This window comes from Aspergillus terreus, genomic scaffold, assembly GCF_000149615.1.
Source record: "Aspergillus terreus NIH2624 scaffold_14 genomic scaffold, whole genome shotgun sequence".
Taxonomy (NCBI): domain Eukaryota; kingdom Fungi; phylum Ascomycota; class Eurotiomycetes; order Eurotiales; family Aspergillaceae; genus Aspergillus; species Aspergillus terreus.
This window is the reverse complement of record NT_165937.1, coordinates 968,079-990,146: the sequence shown is the minus strand read 5'-3', so window position 1 is coordinate 990,146 and position 22,068 is coordinate 968,079. Positions and strand designations below refer to the sequence as shown.

Genomic DNA, 22,068 nt, shown 5'->3' with positions numbered 1-22,068 from the left:
CCTCCCCTCATGGCGTCGTCGGACCTCGAAGCCGCTACGGCGCTCAAGGTGCAGGGAAACCAGGCCTTCAAAGAACATGAATGGCCGACCGCTATCGACTTCTACACGCAGGCGATTGAGAAATACGATCGGGAGCCGTCGTTCTTCTGCAATCGCGCCCAGGTACGTTTGCGCCGAGCCGGTTTGGCTAGTGCTGGCGGAGGAGTGTCTTTTGTGGACTGTCTACTGATTACGGGTGTGATAGGCGCATATTAAACTCGAGGCGTATGGCTTTGCCATTGCGGACGCTACCAAGGCGTTGGAGCTGGATCCGGCCTACGTGAAGGTGAGCTGAGCTTACCTGCGACATCGGCGACACCCCCCTGCACTCCGGATACTAATTCCGGCCAGGCGTACTGGAGACGAGCCCTCGCCAACACGGCCATCCTGAACTACCGCGATGCCCTCAAAGACTTCAAAGCCGTTGTGAAGCGCGAACCCGCCAACCGAGACGCGAAGGTGAAGCTGGCCGAGTGCGAGAAACTGGTGCGTCGGATGGAGTTCGAAAAGGCCATTGAGGTGGGCGAGCCGCCGTCTGCCTTTGAGGACCTGGATATCGATGCGATCGCCGTGGATGCCAGCTACGACGGGGTGCGCTTGGAGAAGGAGATGACCCAGGAGTTTATCGACGACATGATTGAGCGGTTCAAGAACGGGAAGAAGATTCATCGCAAATATGCCTTCCAGATCGTCAAGGCTGTCAAGGATATTGTGTATGCGGAACCGACGATGGTTGAGATTGGGGTCGAGGAAGGCAAGAGATTGACCGTCTGTGGTGATACGCATGGTGAGTGTTTTTGTTGCTCTATGTTCTGGGTTGGATGCTGATGATGTAGGCCAATTCTTCGACCTGCTGGAGATCTTCCGTCTGAACGGATACCCCTCCGATACACACGCCTACCTCTTCAATGGTGACTTTGTGGACCGTGGCTCGTGGTCCACGGAGATTGCGCTCCTGCTCTACGCGTACAAATGGCTGCGGCCGAACGGCATCTTCCTCAACCGCGGCAACCACGAGACGGATGACATGAACAAGGTGTACGGTTTCGAGGGCGAGTGCCGGGCAAAGTACAACGAGACAATGTTCAAGGTGTTCTCCGAGTCCTTCTCGGCCTTGCCGTTGGCGACGTTGATCGGCAACAAATACCTGGTGCTCCATGGTGGTCTCTTCTCCGACGATAACACGACATTGGATGATATCCGGAAGCTGAATCGCCACAACCAGCGGCAGCCCGGACAACAGGGTCTGATGATGGAGATGCTCTGGACCGATCCTCAGACGGAGCCTGGCCGTGGGCCCAGCAAACGTGGCGTTGGTCTTCAGTTCGGCCCGGATGTCACCAAGCGGTTCTGTGAGAAGAACGGGCTGGAGGCGATCATTCGTTCGCACGAGGTCCGCATGGAGGGCTACGAAGTGGAGCATGACGGTCGGTGTATCACCGTCTTCTCTGCGCCCAAGTATTGCGATGCGACAGAAAACAAGGGCGCGTTCATCAAGATCGGACCCGAGCTCAAGTTGGACTTCCAGGTGTTTGAAGCAGTGCCTCACCCTGATATCAAACCGATGGTAGGTGTCATCGCCGTTCTCAACTTTCCTTCGACTTGTTCAGCTAACATCCTCCCAGGCTTATGCGCAAAACTCGATCTTGTCGATGATGTGAGCTGGTTTATTGTCTGGACGGCGTTGTTCGGTTATAGAGAGATATTCGGCCTTTTATGTTGGAATGAGATCATGCTGTATCTATTGGATGATGAGACGGACTCTTGCATAGCGAAACAACGGTCGAATATAGCTATACCCTATCTCTTGATCTCCCTAGCTCCTATATATTCCCTTCTCTCAACATGTGCGCGCCAGACAGAACCAGATTGGTGGTCGGAGTATTTTTCCTGTTGCATATACATACTCCGCCGTGGAAAATCATGCGGAACCCCGCGCAACACTGTTGTTCTCCAGCTCCCCGCCAACTCATCCTTCCTCTCTCTTTCTCCTTCTTCCCTCCATTGTACCTCATTCTTTCTCCATATAGACGGCTTTCACTATACAAAGTATAGTCAACGTCGGAAAGATGGAATTCGATCCAAAAACCCGTACGCCCCTCCATTCTGCTCCGTCCTGCCAAGCTAACCCCGCCATCCAGCGCAATACCTCACCTCCGACAGGTCCAGCTTTGCCTCCGTCTCCGCCCATGAGCGCTGGCCCGTGATCATCGTGCGTGTTATCCATGTCCTATATACGGACTATTCAGTCAACTGACTCTCCCCCTGCTCTCTTCAGACCGGCGCCATTGATGACCTCCACCGCACCGTCGGCGATGTCACGGACGAGGCCAAACGCAAGGAGGGAAAGGCGATCATCGAGAAGCTCGCAGCACTGAAGTACGAATTGCAGCACGACCGACAGCTGACGTGAGTGCCCGACCAGACGCCAACCTCGCCCTCCCACTGACCGGACGACAGCCCCCTCCCCGATGATGGCGAACCAGGCATTGCGGAATACAACCAGGAGCTGGAGCAGCGCGGGAACCCAACCTGGCACAACGTCCCATGGCTGTACTCGGAATGCTATCTCTGTGCGTGTTTTTCCGGCATCTATCTGAAGCGCCCAATGCTGATGCAATCCTTCCCGCAGACCGGCGCATGAGCACCCTCTTTCGCCATGTCCCAGCACTGGCAGGAGGGCTACGACGTGTTCGCCCGGCAGAAGATGTCCACATTTCAAGTCGTCGCGTCCGGCGGTGCTCGAGCTCGCCGCGCGGTACAAGGAGCTCGCGCAGGAAGCAGAGAAGACGCGGGGCTTCCGCGGACGGGCAAGACGCCCGAGCAGATCGAGCAAGGCGGGACCGCATTCTCTTCTCGGAGATGTGCGAGATCTGCCTCTGGGGCAACGCCACGGACCTGTCGCTCCTGACGTCGCTGACCTACGAGGACATCCAGAAGCTGCAGGGCTCGCAGGCGCGCAAGGCTGCGGAGAAGAACATTCTCGTCAACGACCTGGACGCCGCCTTTGACGTGCTCCACGCCGCCCGCAACGCCAACAAGTCCGCCGACCGCCGCGTCGACATCGTCCTCGACAACTCCGGCTTCGAGCTCTTCGTCGACCTCATCCTCGCCGGCTACCTCCTCTCCGCGGGGCTCGCCACCACCGTCGTGCTCCACCCCAAGCTGATCCCCTGGTTCGTCTCCGACGTCACGCCCCCGGACTTTAGGGACCTCATCAGCGCCCTCGCCGACCCCCAGGCCTTCTACACCGCCCCCGACGACTCCGGCCGCGAACACACCCCGCTCTCCGACAAGGAGCTCGCCGAGGTCACCTTCCTCTTCGACCACTGGAGCCAGCTCCACGCCGACGGCAAGCTGATCATCCGTCCGCACGCCTTCTGGACCTCCCCCGGCTCCTATTGGCGCATGCCGCACGTGGCACCCGATCTTTTCGACGACCTCAAGCAGAGCGAGCTCGTCCTCTTCAAGGGTGATCTGAACTACCGCAAGCTGTGCAATGACGTAAGCCCCATCCCCTGTACTCCGTACATCATGAATGCAACATCTAACAAGGACAGGCCGCCTGGGACCCCACCACTCCCTTTACGACGGCCATCGGCCCCATGGGCCCTAAGTCCGGCGTGCGCGTCCTCGCCTTCCGCACCTGCAAGGCCGATGTCGTCGTCGGTCTCCCCGCCGGCGAGGACGAGAAGCTCCGCCAGATGCCCGGCGGCGGCGGCGACGAGGCCCGCAAGTGGGCCTGGAGTGGTAAATGGGCGGTTGTGGAGTTCTCGGATGGAAAGGCGTGATGAGTCGGTTGGAGTGTGTTGAATTGGCTAGCTGCGTTCCCTGCGGAATAGACCGTGTGATTCCGGATCGTACATAGAGACTGGATATACATAGAGGGAACATATTAAACTAATAAACGAGTTACATACCCTTCTTACTAGGTTTTGATTCTTAAGGATATAGGACAGCCTGGTATCTGAACGAAAGCGGATTGATTATTGGCAAGAACAACCAGACAATATCTGGTTCAGGGTATAATCCAGCGACAGGATTGAGCAGTCGGAAAATTCAACAAAGGAAAAGACATTAAAATATGGTATATCACTTCAAGCGGTGCAACATACGCAGGCCGACACCTTGATGTTCGGCATGAGACATCTGGTTAATTATTGACCGCTCGAGCGTTCTCCTTTCCCTCTTGGCCCTTTCGGCTTTCGTCACGGCGTTTGAGTCGGGCTTGTGCCGCGAGTCTCCTGTCTATAGGGAGAGATTCGCGTTGCATGGAGGCCAGGCTCTGTCGTCGCCTTGGCCGATCGAGAAATTTCATCTCCGGTAATCCGGCCATGGTGTCTAGGCTGTATTTCACGGGTGACCGACGGGTTCGGAAACGCTCGGTGCGGACTTGCTGGCTGTCATCGAGCTTTGCGAGTTGACGGGCCAGAGATGACATGGTGGTATGCGATGGAGCATATGTTTGATAGGCTTCGAGATTGGACCGTTGCTTTGCAGCGCGGGCTCTAGTAGTGTCGAGAGTAGAAGGGGCAGGGGGCGATGATGGTGCGACAGTATCTTCATAATGAGCGTCCGCTGTATGATGTTTGCGAGGAGACTCATCAAGGTACGCAAGCCGCTCGTTGGTGTCATCGAGGCCTAACGCTTTCGCGTACTTTTTGAGATCGAGTTCGCCAAGAGCAGTCCTTGGTTGAGAGCGTCGATCTTTCGCGCGCGGGCTTGGACTCGGCGGCTCCTCGATCTCTTCTGTCTCATCCTGGTGCTCTTTCTGCGGGCTGTTGTGCCCAAAGTCATAAACCTGCACTCCTGTGTAGCCCCTGCGAGGACTGTCAGAATAGCGAGTCCGCGCGCGGATTTCGGGGAGACGCTCGATGGTGGTCACTTTCAACTTGAGCATATCGATTTGCTCCTGCATTCGGCGGCGTTCTTCTTCAAAGGAATCTTTGAGGTCCTGTTCCAGCTCGCGACGCTCTTGAGAGGCAGCCTTCAATCTTTCGCGGTACTCCTGGATGCGAGTCTCCAGCTTGGCCTCTCTTTGTTTCAGCTTTGCCTCCTTTTCTTTTCGCCGTCCCTCGTACTTGGTCATCTCCTGCTTAAAGCGCGCCAATGTCTGTTTGAGAGTAGCGTTCTCTTTCGCTAGTTCTGAAGCTTTTTGCTCTGAGCTCTGGGCGAGATCTCGGAGTTTGCCGAAATCCAATTGTTGGTGCTCCATCTCTTCGATCTTCGCCTTGGCTTGTTCCAGTGCCTGCTGGGTTTTACGCAGCTCTCGTGCGGTATCGCTTGGAGGCCTCTCCTCTTCCGGGGGACCCGCAATCTCGTCCATCTCACCGCCGACAACACCGTGCTTCTCCAGCAACTTGCGCAATAACCCAACCCGGTGTTTGTACTGCAAGGCGAGAGCCGTCTGCTTGGTGAGTTCCTGGACCAGTTTCTCCTTGTCCGCGTTGGAGCTTTCTCCGGCCATTGTAGACGCAAGCTGCGTTACATGACGTTCCATCTCGGCCACCTTCTCTTCCTCCTCGCGGAGCTTGTCAGCTAAGCGCTGAGCTTCCGTATCCTTCTTCCGGGCGTAAGACTTCGCTGCGGAACGATACTGAATAAGCCGTCGAATCTCCCGTGTAGTCTTGGTCCGATAGTTATCAAACTCTGATTTCCAGTATTTGCCGGACTGCGAGCGAGGCTCGTTGAGGTTAATTGTCTCGTCACCCGTGTCTTCTTCCGCCGGAGTCGACGCTGCCTTCGACTCGGCCGGTCCAGGCTTTTCATTCGCCTTCTGTGCAACAGGGTCCATGTCCTTCGGGGACTGTTCACGGGAGTCCATCAAAGCTTGAGTCAGCTTGCTCCGCGGTTTTGACTTCCCTCCTGACGAACCCGCCGACCACTGACTACTCAGACTACCGGAAGATGGGATAGGTGTCTTCGTAATTTTCGCACACTGATCGTCGCGTTTCCGCTCATTGTCGACTACACTGTCGCCAAAGGAGACCGTCTTGCGTCGATTGGATGTCGTCCCGGGTGTCATGAGGATGCTTTTAGTGGGTGAAGCCATCGCGGTCGCGGTCGCGTCTTTGTCCGTCTTCGGCGGCTTCAGGATATCTCCCGCCACCTCAGAGGCAGGCAGTTTTAATGCCTCGCTCTGGCGGCGTGGCTGGTCGGCTGGCTTATTGTCCGAGTTCATCTCCCTCTCGGTCTTGGTGATTTCGTCGTCGTCCTCGGCACTGGGGGTTCCAAACAAGGCGCTCTTAAATGCGCGGATGGCGAAGACAGGGGCTGGGGTTTCAGGGGGCTCGAGGACCTTCGAGTTATCTGTGACGACAAGTGAGTCGACGAGTTAGAAGGGAACTGGTGTTCGGATTGAACGCTCATCGGGTAATATTTGGAAGTGCGCGCGTGCTTCAGCTCCGAGGTGGACAGTGAGCACCTACCTGCTGCGACTGGGTCGTCCTGCCCAGTAATCCAATCCAGCATGATGGCGGCAGATCCACTGTGTTCAAATAGGAGAGTAAGGCGTCTGATGCATCGCAGAGGAGACACCGATGGGTGTCTTCACAAAGAGTGGAAGACAACGAGGATGTTAATGCAGGCGGGATGGTGTATTGGTGTGGAGCGCCTTGCTTTGTTTACAGTGTTTCCGGATAGAGCAGGCGGTGTGGATAGACAGAGCTTACCTGAGTTTCAATAATGGTGCTCAAAGGGGACTAGCGCATCTTTGTGTGCCTTCAACCCAGAACCGTGGCTTTTCCACGCGTACTAGTACAAAGAACTCTCCTTGAAGGAGTTGTGGTTTACAGAATTTCTAGTGAATGTACTCCTGCAGTACCTCATACTGTAACCAGGTTCTTTTCCAAGTTATTACCCAGGTATCGGCTGGCTGAGCCTCGCCTATAAGTTTGCTGATATATATATTGTCAACCTCAGGTGGTCGAGAACAGACGACATATTCCTGGTGAGATAGGGCAGTGTTTTGTCTATTCATTCACTCGATTGCCACATGGAATGGTGTTCTTTTGTAGTCTCCGAACATGAGAGTTTTCACTGTTGTGGCGACTTGAGGATCTGTCATCCATGGGCTTGCCCACGGCTTACAGGAGATTAGGTTAGACGGCACTGCTGTGCCATGTAGGGACATCACTTCAGTCCGAAAATCCCACGCTTTGTCGAGACCATGTGGCTTGCTGATGAAGGTGATGGCAAAGCGAGAAGGATCATTAGGCACAGGTTTGCAGTAGAAGTCGTGGATGCGGGCATGCTCGGGAGGAAGAATACTCTCGTCTGGGATGTTTCCAGCATCCTCATGGAGATGTGCCTCTTCAATCTCCATGATTCGATAGAATATATCGTGATATTGTTCCGCATCCAACAGCCATTCTCGTCTTGGGATCTTCAACAGGAGCTCTAGACCTTTGCGGCGCAGACAGGGCCAGCGGCATTTCCAGGCAGCTCCGTGGAGCGGAAATATTAGCCCTGAATCTAGGCTCAACGTTTTCGAAAGTTCATCGGGATAGTGATCTGTATCTGAAAGAAGTGTCTCAATCAACTGGATGATTTCTTCGTATTCATTTCGATAAGCGTCCCACTCGCTCTCGGTTTCGAGAAGATAGGATCTGACGCCGGTCATTGCGCTGAGCCACATTATTCGAAGGACTGCAGCTGCGTTCGTCTGTTGCCTGTCCCACATTGTTTCTTGTCGTTGGCCTAATTTACGGAAACCATCTTCCCAGCAATGGAAACGCGACTGTATATCGCTGAACAATGTCATGATATCCAGGTCTGGTAAACACCCTGCCTTAAGGGTTTCGTCAATCTGCTGGAATACCGTGACGGTGGTCGTGACGAGATCAATGAAAGCCACTCGAGCCTCGCGGAGTGTCTGAAATTCAGATGCTATGATGACTAGACCCCGATCATCAACACCATTGAGAACGATCCTACTGCGAGGCACGGGGTTGAACTCGGAGGAGTTGATGTTAAACAAACTGAGGATCGGAGCGAGCTCGGTTTCTATGAAGCATGATTCAAATGAAGAGAACCGTTGTGGCCATGGCTGGCCCTTAGGATGTCCTCCGTTGTGATCCCGCCATTTTTGCAGGATTTTGATGCCACCAGAAATGTGCGTCGATGCAGCAGCGGCATCACTTCGGAGGAACTCAAAGCAGGCGAATAGGATGCTGGCCACTACCACAATCGGGACGGCGTCGGAGTCCCTAGCCCTGGGGATGATAGACTGGATAGACTTGTTATACAACCGCAATGGAAAGTTCGCTTGTATATATGAGACGCCGGAATGAGAAGACTGGAGTGAGGATCCGGTGTTGGCATGTTCGTATATTGAACCAATAGCAGCGAGAGCTTGTCGGATGGCCGGTTCTGAGAGGCCCAGTTGCAGGACGCTGCGCTTCCAGAACGAGTCTTCGAAATATCCGGCAAGACGAGGAGATGCCTTTACAAAGAATATCTCAAGAGCCCTAGATTCACCTGGAAGAGTAGACGGAGAAACCGGGACGACTTCCTGTGTTAACACAGACGGTGGCGGTGTCCGATAGCCGTCACATTTCCTCCCGGTCCGTTTGCAACTGGGACGATCAGTCATCCAACCCAGTCATTTCGTTTTCTATTCATACCGCATGCATTCTGGTCTAGCTTCATCACACTTAATTCTTCGGATCCTGAATCATTGACTTAGATTGTGATAGCGCTGAGGGTAGGAGGGAACGAATCCACTGACTTGCAGGTGATACAACCGGTCCGGACTTTGGGCTTGCTAGCCCGAGACCTTCTGAGAGGCTGCTCCATGAGCCCAGGATACATGTACCGAGGATACGGAGTTCATGTGCCTACCTGTAAGACGTCAGCCGCGACGTTATGCTCTAGCAGTCACGTGTATCTGACAAGGCTGATGTGGGCCCTCGATCGCTCCAAGAATGCATGATGATTGGTCTGCTCGTACTCAGCGGGGGCGGTCCACTTTTTACGAGGGTCTATAAGAAATCGGAGTATGAGAATAAGTAGATAGACGGTATGGACCATAGTATGACGGCCTAAATTCCTCTTCACCGCGGGTGTCCTCACGCTTATAAGAGCAAAGATGATCGCAAGTATCTAAACTCTTTGACTCTCTTTTCTTCTGTCCTACTGTCTCTGAAAGAAACCCCATCACACTTCACTAATCATGTTTCAGTCCTTCGGCATCGCTCTATGGGGGTTCTTAGCCCTTTACCCCATCCACGTCACTCTTGAATTCTTCAAGAACCGTCGTCTTGCCCAGCAGATAGGACTTCCATATATGGTTTTTCCATTCTCAGAGCATAGTGTCTTTTACCTAGGCTTTGTCGAAACCAGGTGGTACCGCTATCTCGTTGACCACTGTCTTCCTGCCTGGCTGGCCGATCTTGTCCACAACAGTTCATTCAAGTACCGCTGGAGAGTCAAGGATCGCATTACTAAACTATATGGTCCTGTCTACACGATTGTGACTCCGTGGTCAGTGACATGCCATGTTTCTGAAGCCAATGTCGTTACCCAAGTCTGTATGGCTCGACGGAGTTTTCCCAAACCAGTGAAAAATTACGGTATGCTTTCTTGCTTCTGAGCCATATTTGATCGGACCTAATACCGGAACTTAGAGGGGTTTGCGATATACGGTCCCAGTGTTTTGACGGTACGTTTGTCTTCGTGAGCGCTCGTCGTACTTATCTGACAGTATCTAGAGCGAAGGCAACCAATGGGCTCGTTATCGCCGGTATACCTCGGCCACATTCAATGAGAAGAACAATGCTCTCGTGTGGCAAGAAAGTATTCGTCAAGGTATACAGATGACCAACTACTGGGAAGAAAAACATGCCTCCGACTCCCCCCACACATTATTCTCGCTTCCCGACGTACGAGACGATATTGTGAAATTCACCCTGAATATCATCTGCAGTGCCGGGTTTGGGGTCACATTGCCTTTTAAACCTGCATACAAAGCCACTACAGGGGATGCGGAAGGGCTATTTCAGGATGCTGTGATGCCTCCTCAAGGGTATTCTTTTACGTTTCCCTCCGTCATGGAGTACATTAGCACCTCCATGTCCACCGTCTTCTTCGCGAATGGTATTTGGCCCAAATGGATCCCACGAAGGATGGCACCATTCTTCAAGACAGATTTCATGGCGTACGACGACCTGGGAAAATACCTTCGTGCTCTTCTTGATAATGCCGAGGTCAGAGAGAACCCTTCTTCTCACAATCTTTTGGAAGGACTCGTGAGGGCCCGCCGTGAGAATTCCGAGTTAGGAAGCACGCACCGTGTTGATGGTTTGTCAGACGAGGAGATATTTGGGAATCTGTATATTTTCATGATTGCTGGACACGAAACGACGGCCACGACTCTTCGGTTTGCCCTCGTTCTCCTGGCAATGCATCAGGACGTTCAGGACCACTTGTACGATGAGATACAAGAGGTGACCATGGGGGAGCCTGCAAACCCGACAGGCTGGGATTACGAACGGACTTTCCCTAAACTTGTGGCCCCATTATGCATCATGGTACGTTAGCACTCCACAATTTGCCCCGTTGTTCTATTCTGAGAATGAATAGCTCGAGACACTTCGACTCTATCCCCCGGTTTCCAGCCTACCCAAATGGACAGACACCTCTAGCGCAAGTATCTCTTACAGGGACCAGGCATACCAAATTCCACCTGCAACATATCTATGTCTAGATGCAAATGCCCTGCACTACGATGAGATGTACTGGGGACCGAATGCGTCGGAATTCGACCCTTCTCGGTGGGACAAACGCAATATCGATAGTTTTCTGGCAAAGAACGATGGCCTGGACGGTCTTTCCGGTCCCGGACTAGAGCACGACACGATCCACCGGCCCGTACGTGGCGCATTTCTACCGTTTAGTGACGGTCTTCGGGCATGTGTGGGGAAGAAGTTTGCTCAGGTGGAATTTGTGGCCGCTCTGGTGATTATTTTCCGCAATTACCGTGTTACTTTGCAGAAACATGCAGATGAGAGTGAAAGCGAGATGCGATGCCGGGTGCAGCAAGCACTCGAGCAGAGCTCGAACGCTCAAACGTTGACGATTGGGGAGAATGTCCCTTTGGTATTTTCTCGACGGGAAGCCTAGGTATATATAACGATAGGCAAATCCATTATACAGAAAATCAGTGTCGATGTACTCCGTAGAACACAAATCCGATGGGTCTCGTTGTGCTGGCAGGAAGTACGTAGTTAGACTAGTGGTGGAGCTGGAATGTGCTGGCACAAATCTCCGACTATGGTGTATCACGTGCAGCCTGCATCGTCGATGGTGGGGCCCAGCACGCCCTTCAGATGCGCTAAACTTAAAGCCCTTGACTGCCAGTAGTGACCGCTCTTTTACTCAACTTCCTCCTCTTCCGCCTCGAATTCCGCTCCTTCTCGACCTCACAGCTCATTCTCGTCATGTCCTTTTTCGAGCTATAGAGGGCTGCAGCTTCGGCTGCATTCTTTGTCACTCCGTCGCGTGGCAGAGACCTTCTCGACCTGGGCACCTGACTTCTACACCGCCCTGCAGTTACGCCCCGCTATGCCTCACAAACAGAAAAAGAACAGCAAGCATGCTCCTACCAACGCCTCTCCCCGGGCGGAGAAGAGGGACTCTCTTGTTTCGGATGTGTCTACGTTAGGTTCGTCCGCTGCGCCGCGCACGAACTACCAGGAAATCCACCAGAATGAGGTCGAAGCTCTTCGATCCATTTATGGCGATGACTTTGAAGAGGTCCTGCACCGACGTTCCGCATGGCATGTGCGTTACCACCAGATACCAACTCATATCACCTCGGAACTTGCACTATAACTGACACTTGACTTGAAGCAATCGTCCAATCTTTCATTCAAGCTGCACCTACGAGCTTCCTCCAATCCAGATGTGCGTCTCGAGCTGCTGGTTGAGCTACCCGCAACATATCCGAAGACCTATCCGAACATTACCTTGGAAAACATAGAAGATCTCCGGCAAGGGTCTCGATCCCGCATCCTCGATATCATACGAAATAAGCCAAAGGAGCTGTTGGGCTCGGAAATGATATATGAAATTGCGGTCTCTATCCAAGACGTCCTCGAAGATATAGCAGAAGCGCGCGCTCAGAACAAAGACCTTCCTAGTCTTGAGGAGGAACGAATGGAACAAGAAGCTGCGGCGAACCAGCGAGCCGAACTTGAGCGACAAGAAGAACTCCGGAAGCAAGAAGCTGCTACCGCGGAGGAAGAACGTGCACTGCAACAACTGTTGCAGGACAAAATCAGAGAGCGAACCAAGGCGCGGATTTCTAGGCGCAAAAGTCGGACTCCCGGAATGGATTCAAACAGCGATAGCGATGTGGTGGACAACATACCCGGCGCTATCTCTTTCGATCCGCCCTTGGTGATGTCCGACACGGACGAGGGTCCTCTCACCTTCCGCGCTGTGTATGGTAAAACCCATATACAGAGCCGTCCTGGGAAAGAGACATTCACTGTGAGACCTGCCGTGTCTGAAACACGTCCATGCGCTCCTTTACTTGTGCTCAAGGAGCTTGCGATCGAAGCCAGGGGCGTTGAGCCTCTAGCTTTCCGAGAGAAAATGCGCTCCAGTGAGGATAAGTTGGACTCCTTAAAAAGGCTCCGGCATCCTAACCTCGTGGAGTTTGTTGGCTTCAAAATTTGTAGGCCTCTCGACATGGATAATTCCGACGACCATGCCTGGAAGATTTATCTCCTGTTTGAGCACGCAAATAAAGGGTCACTGTCTGAGTTTCTGGATATTGTGGGCACTGCCCCTGTGGATATGCTCCGTAGCTGGACGATCCAACTTCTCGAGGCCCTTGAGTTCTACCACCGGAGTGGTTTCGTCCATGGAGACATTCGCTGTGAACGGGTAATGCTTTTTAGAACCTCAAATGGTGGTACAGTCGTGAAGCTGCAGGCAAGCGTTGAGGATGCTTTGCCAGATACCACAGACAGCAAACGGTCCCTTACGACGTCTAAATCGCCCTTTTGGCTTCCTCCGGAGTTGACACAAGAAAATGCTACGCCCACTATGAAGACTGATGTTTGGGACTTGGGCATAGTCTTCCTTCAGATGGGCTTTGGTATGGAAGTGCTGCAGCGATACACATCCGCCAATGCGTTGATGGAAACCCTGGGATTGTCGCCTTCCTTGCAGGACTTGCTGTTTGAATTCTTCAAGCCCGATCCAAAGAAGAGGCCGACGGCCTTTCAGCTTCAACCCTCCGAGTTCTTCCGCGTCGACACACCTCTCATCTCCCGCACAAGCAATTCAAACTCCATTTCTTTGCCGAGGCGTCCACGCCTTGACTCTCTCGGAGGCCTCCCAGCTTTCTCGCGGTACAACCAAGACTTCGATGAAGCAGGTCGCTTGGGAAAAGGTGGTTTCGGTCAGGTAGTCAAGGCCAGGAACAAGCTCGATGGTCGATTCTATGCAATAAAGAAGATATCACAGAGATCTGCCGCTGCCTTGAAGGATACGCTTTCCGAGATCATGCTGTTGTCGCGGCTCAACCATCCGTACGTCGTGCGCTACTATACGGCGTGGCTTGAGGAGGATTACGATCATGTAGACGAAGAAGCTGTGACATCTACGGATGGTGACTATTTTACCAGCAGAAATTCGGCTGCCTTCGAGTATAGTACCGGAGGGCTAGATTTCATCAGCTCGAGCGGCTATCCGAAGATCGAGTTCGCATCTGATAGCGAAGATGAACATGACGGGTCGCTCTCGTACAGATGCAAAGGAGAAACACCAGAAACGTATGGGACGGAAAGCGGCACAGGGAAAGAGCTCAGCCGGGTGAGATCTGGCTCACAAGGAAGACCGGTCCTCACTACTCTGTATATCCAAATGGAGTACTGTGAGAAACATGTAAGTTTGTCGAGACCTAACACCTACTTCGGTGCGAGCTAATCCATGTAAAGACTCTCCGTGATCTAATAAAGAACGGTCTGTATGACGATGTTGACAGATCATGGCGGCTGTTCCGTCAAATCCTCGATGGCTTGAGCCACATCCATAGCCATGGTATTATACATCGTGACCTAAAGCCGGATAATATCTTTATTGACGTCGCGAACAACCCTCGCATTGGAGATTTTGGACTGGCTACCAGCGGCCAGTTCACCACGGCTGTGCGTTCGTCGGCTGCCGCAGACTTTGCTGGAGACTTCACTCGTAGCCTTGGGACCACATATTATGTTGCTCCTGAGATGAAGAGTGGTTTCACCGGAAACTATAATGAAAAGGTCGATGTAAGTGGAATGCCAAAGACAACAGACAAGAAGATTTTACTAACGTCTGTAGATGTTCTCACTGGGTGTTATCTTCTTTGAAATGTGTCATCCTCTGCCGACAGGCATGGAACGTGACCAAACGCTTCGGGCCATCAGGGAGAAGAATCATACTCTGCCAGCAACGTTCCAATATTCGGACAAAGCGGTCCAAGGCAGGATAATCGAGTCGTTGCTGAGCCATAATCCCAGCCAACGACCTTCTGCCGCCGAGTTACTCCATAGTGGCCAGATTCCCCTCCAAGTTGAAGAGGAGACTTTCCGTCGAGCAATCATGCATTTGCTCTCTGATCCTAATTCACCGGATTATAAGAAGATTTTGTCCGGTATATTCTCGCAGTCGCCGAGGAAGTTCGAAGACATTGCGTGGGACATGGACTCCCGCAGCTACCCGGCTGCGAACGAACTGCTTGTTCAAGGATTAGTCAAAGAACGATTGACTGCCATCTTTCGCAAGCATGGAGCGGTGGAGACCTCACGGCAAATGCTGTTCCCCAGGTCCCAACACTACAACAACGGCGCAATGCGACTCCTTGATGCTTCTGGTAACCTGTTACAGCTGCCGTTTGACCTGACCCTTCCCAACGCTCGCTCAATATCCCGGCAAGATCCTACTCTCGAGAAATCTTTCGCATTTGGCACAGTCTATCGAGAGATGCCTCATGGTGGTGAGCCCAGGACTCATAAAGAAGTTGACTTCGATATTGTGTCCCACAATGCTCTGGATCTAGCGCTGAAGGAAGCCGAAGTCATCAAGGTCCTGGATGAGATAATTGAAGAGTTCCCCCCTCTGCGGTCGGCTTCCATGTGTTTCCTTGTGAATCACTCCGATCTCCTTCAACTTATCATGGAATTCTGCCGTATCACTCCATCACAGATTCCTTTGGTCAAGGAGATTGTTAGCAAGCTCAATGTTGGCAAATGGACCATGCAGAAAATCAGGAGTGAGCTTCGTTCCCCGGCTATTGGCGTTGCTTCCACTTCGTTGGATGATCTCGCCCGGTTCGACTTCAGAGGTTGGTATACGTCGGAATTTATCCATTGTAACTGTAAAACTGACCATATCAGATTCTCCGAAACAAACGCAACGGCGCCTCAAGTCCATTATGGAAGGCACCAAATTCGCAGAACGACTTGCGCCAATCTTCGCTCGGATCAACCTTCTAATGACATACCTGCAAAGCTTCGACGTGAAACGAAAGGTGTACGTCAATCCACTTGGGAGTCTGAATGACAAGTTCTTCAGAGGCAGCATTCTTTTCCAGTGCGTCTTTGACACCAAGCGACGGGACGTGTTCGCGGCCGGCGGTCGGTACGACTCGCTTATACAGGAATTCCGTCCGAAGCTATTGACAAGCCGGTCTCAAACGCATGCTGTGGGCTTCAATCTGAGTTGGGACAGACTCAGCTCATCCATGGTAGACTACGTCGGGGGACTGACCAAACAGTCTGTCAAGCAACCTGAAAACGACAGCGGGGTATTCTGGAAGACGCGACGAGTAAGTGCAGCGCATGCATTCTATCTCCAAAGAACGAAGCTAATACGTAGGTAACAGTGTGATGTGCTTGTTGCCAGCTTCGACCCAACTGTTCTTCGCACGATTGGCATCAAAGTCTTGCAGGACCTCTGGGCTAATGATATCAGTGGAGAGCTTGCTGTGGATGCCTCCTCGCTGGAAGAGCTCTTGACTAAATACCGTGATCACAACCACAGTTGGATCGTTATCGCGAAGCAAGATAGCAAAGAGCGAGGCTTCAAGGTCAAATGCCTTGCTCCCAGAGAAGAGTGGGACATACGGAACTCCGAACTGATTCCATGGCTGCGGAATGAGATCCGCGCTCGAAATCAGCGCGAGGGGACAACGGAGCAGCGCCAGACACGACTCCCCAGCCAGGCAGATACTAGCGCCGTGAACAGCGAGCGAGCGAACGATGTGCGCATCCTAGCTCCTCTTCATCGTAACAAGAAGTCCAACCGCAGAAATATTGTCGAGTCTGGTATGCTTTGCTTCTCGTCCTGCCAGTTGATGGTATGCTAACTGGAAGATAGCTCTCCTGCGTTCGCGGGAAGTCGCCGAAAAGGCCCTTAATGGGCCCATTGTCGCGATTGACACCCGGGACGACCTGCTGGAAGCAATTCGGGACACACGATTATCGGACCCTGACAGCTGGCGCACGGTCATCCAGAACGCGCCGCTAACCGAACGGAAATACTTCAGCCAAGTTCACGAATTGCTATGTGATTTGGCCAACGAGAGCCGGTCCAAGGACGGCGGAGAGCATTACACCAATGCTTTCATATACAATTATCGCACGGGTTTATGCCTGTATTACGATTTAGGATGTGGCAACGATAGATGAATCACGTATGCTTTATGCGTCATGTGTCTTATATGTTTGCTTGCTTTCTCTCCTCTCATGTTTCATAGCGAAATATACCCGCTGTTTGGATGCAAATCGCAAACCCTGCAATCTTTTCCAAGGTATCTCCGTTAGTGTACATATTAAGCATGAAATGAAACCCAATCCCGACCCTAATCACTCTCGTCATCACTTCCGTAGCCCACTAAAGGACCTCCTGCAGGTTTGGGCGCAGCTTGCGTCGTGACGTTCCCACCCGCCAGTCCTCTAAGCGCCGCAACAGTAGAACTAGAAAAGATACCACCACTCTCGGGTTCTGCAGGCGCCGTCGCTGTCGATGACGACGCAGGTTCAATCATAAGACGCTGGCCCGGAGCGTCAAGCTGTGCCTGTCCGGCTTTCTCAGAATCCTCCAACTGCTTCGTCCGCGTGTACCACACCTCATCGGGCACATCGTACCCCTGCAGCCCGAAACTGCCCTCGATTTTCTTCTTCTTGCGAGCCTCGGGGTCCCGCCCCTCCAGCTCGGCCACAAACTCCGCCGGCAACGCCCTCCGCACGGCCTCGGCGGCCCGCTCTTCCAGCCGTCGCGCCTCGCGCTTCTGCGCCAGCGGGTTCGGATCAACCGTCGCCCAGCGAACGTTGAGAATCTCGTTGTGGTCCAAACTCTGGTGCGCCATGGCTTCCTTGGCGAACTCGGCATTCGCTAGGTTCGAGTATGTCACGAACGCGACGCCGCGCGCCGTCAGCACACGGATCCGCTCGATCTCGCCCCATTCCGCGAAGTGGCGCGCGACGACCTCCTCGATGTCGTCTGTCACGTGGATGCGGCCGACGTAGAGGGTCGAGTTTTGGCGCAGGAAGGAGCCGACTCCGCCCATGTCGTCGCGGTAGTCGGAGAACTTTTCTCGGCTGGGAAGAGTTAGCATATTGGACTGGGTGGAGTACGCACGGGGGAGAGAGGATAGCTTACCCAAAGCAATCTACGTTAGGGCTGAAGACGTCATGGATCGTGGGTAGCCGGTGGAGATATTCGCACTGCAAGACAGTTAGCTCAGCTCAGACTGCAGCCTGGAGGTATACAGTGCGCAGGATGCATACCTCATGTCCACGCGGACAGATACCGCGGGCGAAGAACAGACAGAAGTAAGAGCCCGTGACCCGGTCGGCGCGCGTGTATCCGCTATCCTTTGCGACATTGCACCGGCCCTGCGCGTGGGTCTTGCTCAGATATTTGTCTTCGCGGTCGCCGCCCGACCATTTGTTGTACCAGATGTTGAATACCGTGCCCGTCTGCTGGGGCTTCTCGGATTTGATTGTGGCGGGATCGACCTGTGGCCGGGCTGGGCGCTTCTTGCGACGAATGATTTTCTTCTTCTTCGGCGCGCTGGCGTCCGTCTCGGCGGACACCTCTGTTTGTTGGGTGACGAGGGCCGTTTCGCCCGTCTCATTCTGTTGTGTGGTATCGAGAGTAGTTTCGTCTTGTGCGGTGGTCGTTTCGTCCGGGTTGGAGATCGGAGTAGACTCTGCGGCCTGAGGAGGCTCTGCAACGGCGGAGTCGGCCATGATGGGAAGCCGTAATCGTCTCCAGGGACTAGGGGAGCTTCGCGACAGTCGATATGGTCGTGAAAATGTGGCTAACCAGTTTAGGGATATGGGCGGATGGGAGATGAGGTCTGGATAGAGGCAAGGGAAAGAAATGAAGCAAAGTTTCGGGGATGTCGCTTACATAAGGCATGCTTGGCATCGCGCGGATTTTGAGAAGATGCCCGGCCTCGACTCTCCGCATTGATCCCGTCTGCGATCGGTTCACAGTGGTGCTAGCGGTTGTCTGTCTTCGGAGTTGTCTTTGCTGGAGCTCCGGGAATACTGTTCCATCTCTTTTCACTGTCCTCACCGATACCGAGTCTGTTTCTAGTGCGTGTTCTGAGTCCGCGGGGCTCCCAACTGGCAAGATGGTGAACATCACGGAGAAGATCAAAGAGTACGTTGGCGGCTGTATCTGTGTTGTCTGGGATTCGACTTATGTGTGATTTTCCAACCGACTACAGGATCGAAGATGAGATGCGCAGGACGCAGAGTATGTCCACTTGTCTCCCCGTGTACCCCTCCAAATAACCCAGAATGAACCCCGCAACTGACATGTCGCAGAGAACAAGGCCACAGGTATGAACGGACGGCTCTGACACCTGGCTCCTGTCGAATATACACGCTAACTCACCCCAGAGTACCATCTTGGTCTGCTGAAAGGGTGCGCATGTTTCCCTTACCAACTCTCAATACTATCAACAAGACTCACCACCATACCTCCAGAAAACTCGCCCGGTTACGAGCTCAGCTCCTAGAACCCACCGGTGGCTCCGGCGGCGGCGGCACCGGCTTCGACGTGAGCAAGAGCGGCGATGCACGAGTGGCCCTGGTCGGATTCCCGTCCGTCGGTAAATCGACCTTCCTGAGCAAGATCACCAAGACGAAGAGCGAAGCGGCCGCGTACTCGTTCACGACGCTGACGGCCATTCCCGGTGTGTTGGAATACGGGGGCGCGGAGATCCAGATTCTCGATCTTCCCGGTATCATTGAGGGCGCTGCCGAGGGCAAGGGACGAGGACGACAGGTTATCTCTGCGGCGAAGGTTGGTGGCCTGTTGCTTTGGTTTGTTTTTTTCTGGGGATGGGTGTTCTGACGCAGTCTAGACGAGTGATTTGATCTTGATGGTGCTGGATGCAACGAAGAAGGCTGAACAGCGGGCGTTGCTGGAGGCGGAACTGGATGCTGTTGGTATTCGGTTGAACAGGGACCCTCCGTACGTTCCTTGTCCTGTCCTCGTCGCTACTGTGGCGTTGCTTGTGGTCAGCGGACTAATTCCGTCTAGCAACATCTATCTCAAACCGAAGAAGGCCGGCGGAATGAAGATTACGTTCCAGACACCGCCGAAGTACCTCGACGAGAGGATGATCGGGAATGTGCTGAAAGACTACAAAATGCTGAACTGCGAAGTATTGGTGCGGGATGAGAATGGTGCGTGCTCTTCCCTCACAATGTCTAAGAAATCACAATTATACTAATCGATACAGCAACCATCGATGACTTTATCGACGTGATCATGAAAGACCACAGAAAATACATCAGATGGTCGGTCCATCCATTCTTTTTGCCAATGACCCCGACAGCCCAAAAAATAGCTAACTGTAACAGTCTCTATGTCTACAACAAGATTGACAGCGTCAGTCTCGATTTCCTCGACCAACTCGCGCGCGAACCGTACACGGCGGTGATGAGTTGTGAGCTTGATCTGGGCGTGCAAGAGGTTGTTGATCGGATCTGGAAAGAACTGCGACTGATCCGCATATATACCAAGCGGTACGCGCCGTCTCCTGCAACTAATGAAACTGGAATAGACATAGCTGATACACCTCTAGGAAAGGAGAAGACCCGGATTTCAGTGAGGCGCTGATCGTGCGCAGTAACTCCACCATCGAGGATGTCTGCGACCAGGTCCATCGGACACTGAAGGAGACGTTCAAGTATGCGTTGGTCTGGGGCGCAAGTGCACGACATATACCGCAGCGAGTTGGACTGGGACATGTGGTTGCGGATGAAGATGTGGTGTCCATAGTTGCGAAATAGATCCGATAGCAGGGAGCATACATAAATGAAGGGTACCTAATCATCTGACAGGGCAAGCAGGTGTAGAAGCTACGCATTACCTTACGATTCATCACTTCAAATAGTTTTGGACAAGTATATTCAATTTGTCATACCATAAACAAGAACGTGCCGAAACAAACCAACCAATTACCAAAGTATCCCTGAAACAAACAGACCCAGACTCCAAGCATTAGAATTCAGTCATTTAGGCAGCAGCGGCCGCGGCAGCAGCAGCAGCAACGTTCTGCATGCCAACAGTAGGCTGAACGCCAACGCGCTCCTTGGCCAGAAGATCAACAAGGAGGGGGTTGGGGCGGCTGTCACGCTCAGGGTACACAGCGAGCTGGCTGTTCTTGTACTTGCGCACACTGTCCAGGTAGATGTCAAAGAGGTAAGAGGAGTCGAGAGGACCGCCCTTAGCCTCGGGGTGGAACTGGGTGCTGAAGATGGGACGAGACTTGTGGATCATACCCTCGTTGCTGGAGTCGTTCAGGTTGACGAAGTAAGGCTTCCAGTCCGAAGGCAAAGTCGAAGCATCGACAGCGTAACCATGGTTCTGGCTGGTGATGTGGCAACGACCAGTGCTCAGGTCCAAAGCAGGAATGTTGTGAGCACGGTTTCCGTACTTCAGCTTGATGGTACGAGCACCAGCAGCGAGCGCCAGAAGCTGGTGGCCCAGGCAGATACCGAAGATGGGAACCTGGGAGGTCTCCATCAGACGGCGCAGGTGATAGGTGGTGTCCTGGCAGTGGGTGGGGTCACCGGGGCCGTTGGAAATGAACACTCCGTCAAAGTGGTGGGCCACCTTGTGGATAGGGTAGTCGTAGGGGAACACAGTCACACTGGCTCCACGGCTGACCAAGCTACGCAGAATGTTCTCCTTGACACCGCAATCGATGACGGCAACGTGGCACTGAGGGTCGGCGGCGCTCACGTGAAAGGGGCTCTTGGTACTGACCTGGCGGACCAGATGGATCTGCTCAGGGTCGGTGAAGGCCTCATCCTGATCGGCATCGTACTCCTCACCAACGGTGATACGAGCGAGGGAAGAACCCTGCTCACGGAGATAGGTGACAATGGCGCGAGTGTCAACACCAGAGATGGCAGGAACACCTTCGCGGGCACACCACTCGCCGAGGCTCTCGACGGCGGTCCAGTGGCTGTACTGCTCCGCGACATCGGCGACAACCACACCAGCGGCCTGGAGGTTGGGAGACTCAAAGTACTTCAGGAGACCATGCTGGTCCTTCTCAGCGGAGGGCACACCATAGTTGCCAATCAGAGGCTGGGTGAAGACCAGAATCTGGCCACGGTAGGAGGGATCGGTCAAGGACTCGGGATATCCAACGAGCGAGGTGGTGAAGACAGCCTCACCGGAGATGTTGGAACGAGCACCGAAGGACTTGCCGTGGAAGATAGGACCATCTCGGATCGTGAAGGTGGCACGTTCAGTGGCAGGGCGACCCTGACGCACGGTAGCCATGAAACGAGACTGGATAGAAGCATTCACGGAAGGGAAGGCAGAGGCCCGGGCGGGCATGGCCTTGAATAGTCGAGCAGCAAACATTTTGATGTTGTTGTTGGTGGGTTATATATGCAGTTCAAAGAAATTGATGTAGATGGAACACGAGACGGTATGAGTCAACGGGTTCAAAAGTTTCCGGAAGCTTTCCAGAGGTGATCCGAGATGTAATCCTGCAGA

At 53.3% G+C, this 22,068-nt stretch overlaps 7 protein-coding genes across 7 annotated transcripts; 3 read left to right on the top strand and 4 right to left on the bottom strand.

Moving 5' to 3' along the window:
• Positions 1–9: 9 nt before the first annotated feature.
• ATEG_09353 (uncharacterized protein) lies at positions 10–3,830 on the top strand (the record flags this gene model as incomplete). Its single annotated transcript, XM_001217974.1, has 11 exons — positions 10–162; positions 245–325; positions 391–826; positions 876–1,606; positions 1,665–1,696; positions 2,095–2,130; positions 2,203–2,251; positions 2,318–2,448; positions 2,500–2,612; positions 2,672–3,543; positions 3,600–3,830. The coding sequence occupies 11 exons, from the start codon at positions 10–12 to the stop codon at positions 3,828–3,830; spliced, it is 2,865 nt and encodes a 954-aa protein (XP_001217975.1).
• Positions 3,831–4,192: 362 nt separating this feature from the next.
• ATEG_09352 (uncharacterized protein) lies at positions 4,193–6,510 on the bottom strand (the record flags this gene model as incomplete). The annotated part of the gene is made up of 2 exons (XM_001217973.1): positions 4,193–6,348; positions 6,468–6,510. 2 exons carry the CDS (start codon positions 6,508–6,510, stop codon positions 4,193–4,195), a joined length of 2,199 nt encoding a protein of 732 aa, XP_001217974.1.
• A 508-nt stretch (positions 6,511–7,018) lies between these two features.
• Positions 7,019–8,672, bottom strand: ATEG_09351 (uncharacterized protein; the record flags this gene model as incomplete). The annotated part of the gene is made up of 2 exons (XM_001217972.1): positions 7,019–8,551; positions 8,664–8,672. 2 exons carry the CDS (start codon positions 8,670–8,672, stop codon positions 7,019–7,021), a joined length of 1,542 nt encoding a protein of 513 aa, XP_001217973.1.
• Positions 8,673–9,211: 539 nt separating this feature from the next.
• On the top strand, positions 9,212–15,918 carry cpcC (putative protein kinase (Gcn2); the record flags this gene model as incomplete). Its single annotated transcript, XM_001217971.1, has 11 exons — positions 9,212–9,611; positions 9,666–9,700; positions 9,750–10,568; positions 10,621–11,136; positions 11,384–11,479; positions 11,590–11,820; positions 11,890–13,935; positions 13,989–14,318; positions 14,371–15,373; positions 15,426–15,856; positions 15,907–15,918. 11 exons carry the CDS (start codon positions 9,212–9,214, stop codon positions 15,916–15,918), a joined length of 5,919 nt encoding a protein of 1,972 aa, XP_001217972.1.
• A 973-nt stretch (positions 15,919–16,891) lies between these two features.
• cwc2 (active spliceosome conformation promoter CWC2) lies at positions 16,892–18,284 on the bottom strand (the record flags this gene model as incomplete). The annotated part of the gene is made up of 3 exons (XM_001217970.1): positions 16,892–17,630; positions 17,692–17,756; positions 17,820–18,284. 3 exons carry the CDS (start codon positions 18,282–18,284, stop codon positions 16,892–16,894), a joined length of 1,269 nt encoding a protein of 422 aa, XP_001217971.1.
• A 389-nt stretch (positions 18,285–18,673) lies between these two features.
• Positions 18,674–20,345, top strand: ATEG_09348 (putative GTP binding protein (Gtp1); the record flags this gene model as incomplete). The annotated part of the gene is made up of 10 exons (XM_001217969.1): positions 18,674–18,702; positions 18,770–18,798; positions 18,870–18,884; positions 18,945–18,969; positions 19,032–19,350; positions 19,412–19,521; positions 19,591–19,736; positions 19,793–19,850; positions 19,914–20,078; positions 20,138–20,345. The coding sequence occupies 10 exons, from the start codon at positions 18,674–18,676 to the stop codon at positions 20,343–20,345; spliced, it is 1,104 nt and encodes a 367-aa protein (XP_001217970.1).
• Positions 20,346–20,571: 226 nt separating this feature from the next.
• cpa1 (carbamoyl-phosphate synthase (glutamine-hydrolyzing) CPA1) lies at positions 20,572–21,933 on the bottom strand (the record flags this gene model as incomplete). Its single annotated transcript, XM_001217968.1, has 2 exons — positions 20,572–20,926; positions 20,993–21,933. The coding sequence occupies 2 exons, from the start codon at positions 21,931–21,933 to the stop codon at positions 20,572–20,574; spliced, it is 1,296 nt and encodes a 431-aa protein (XP_001217969.1).
• Between the last annotated feature and the right edge of the window lie 135 nt (positions 21,934–22,068).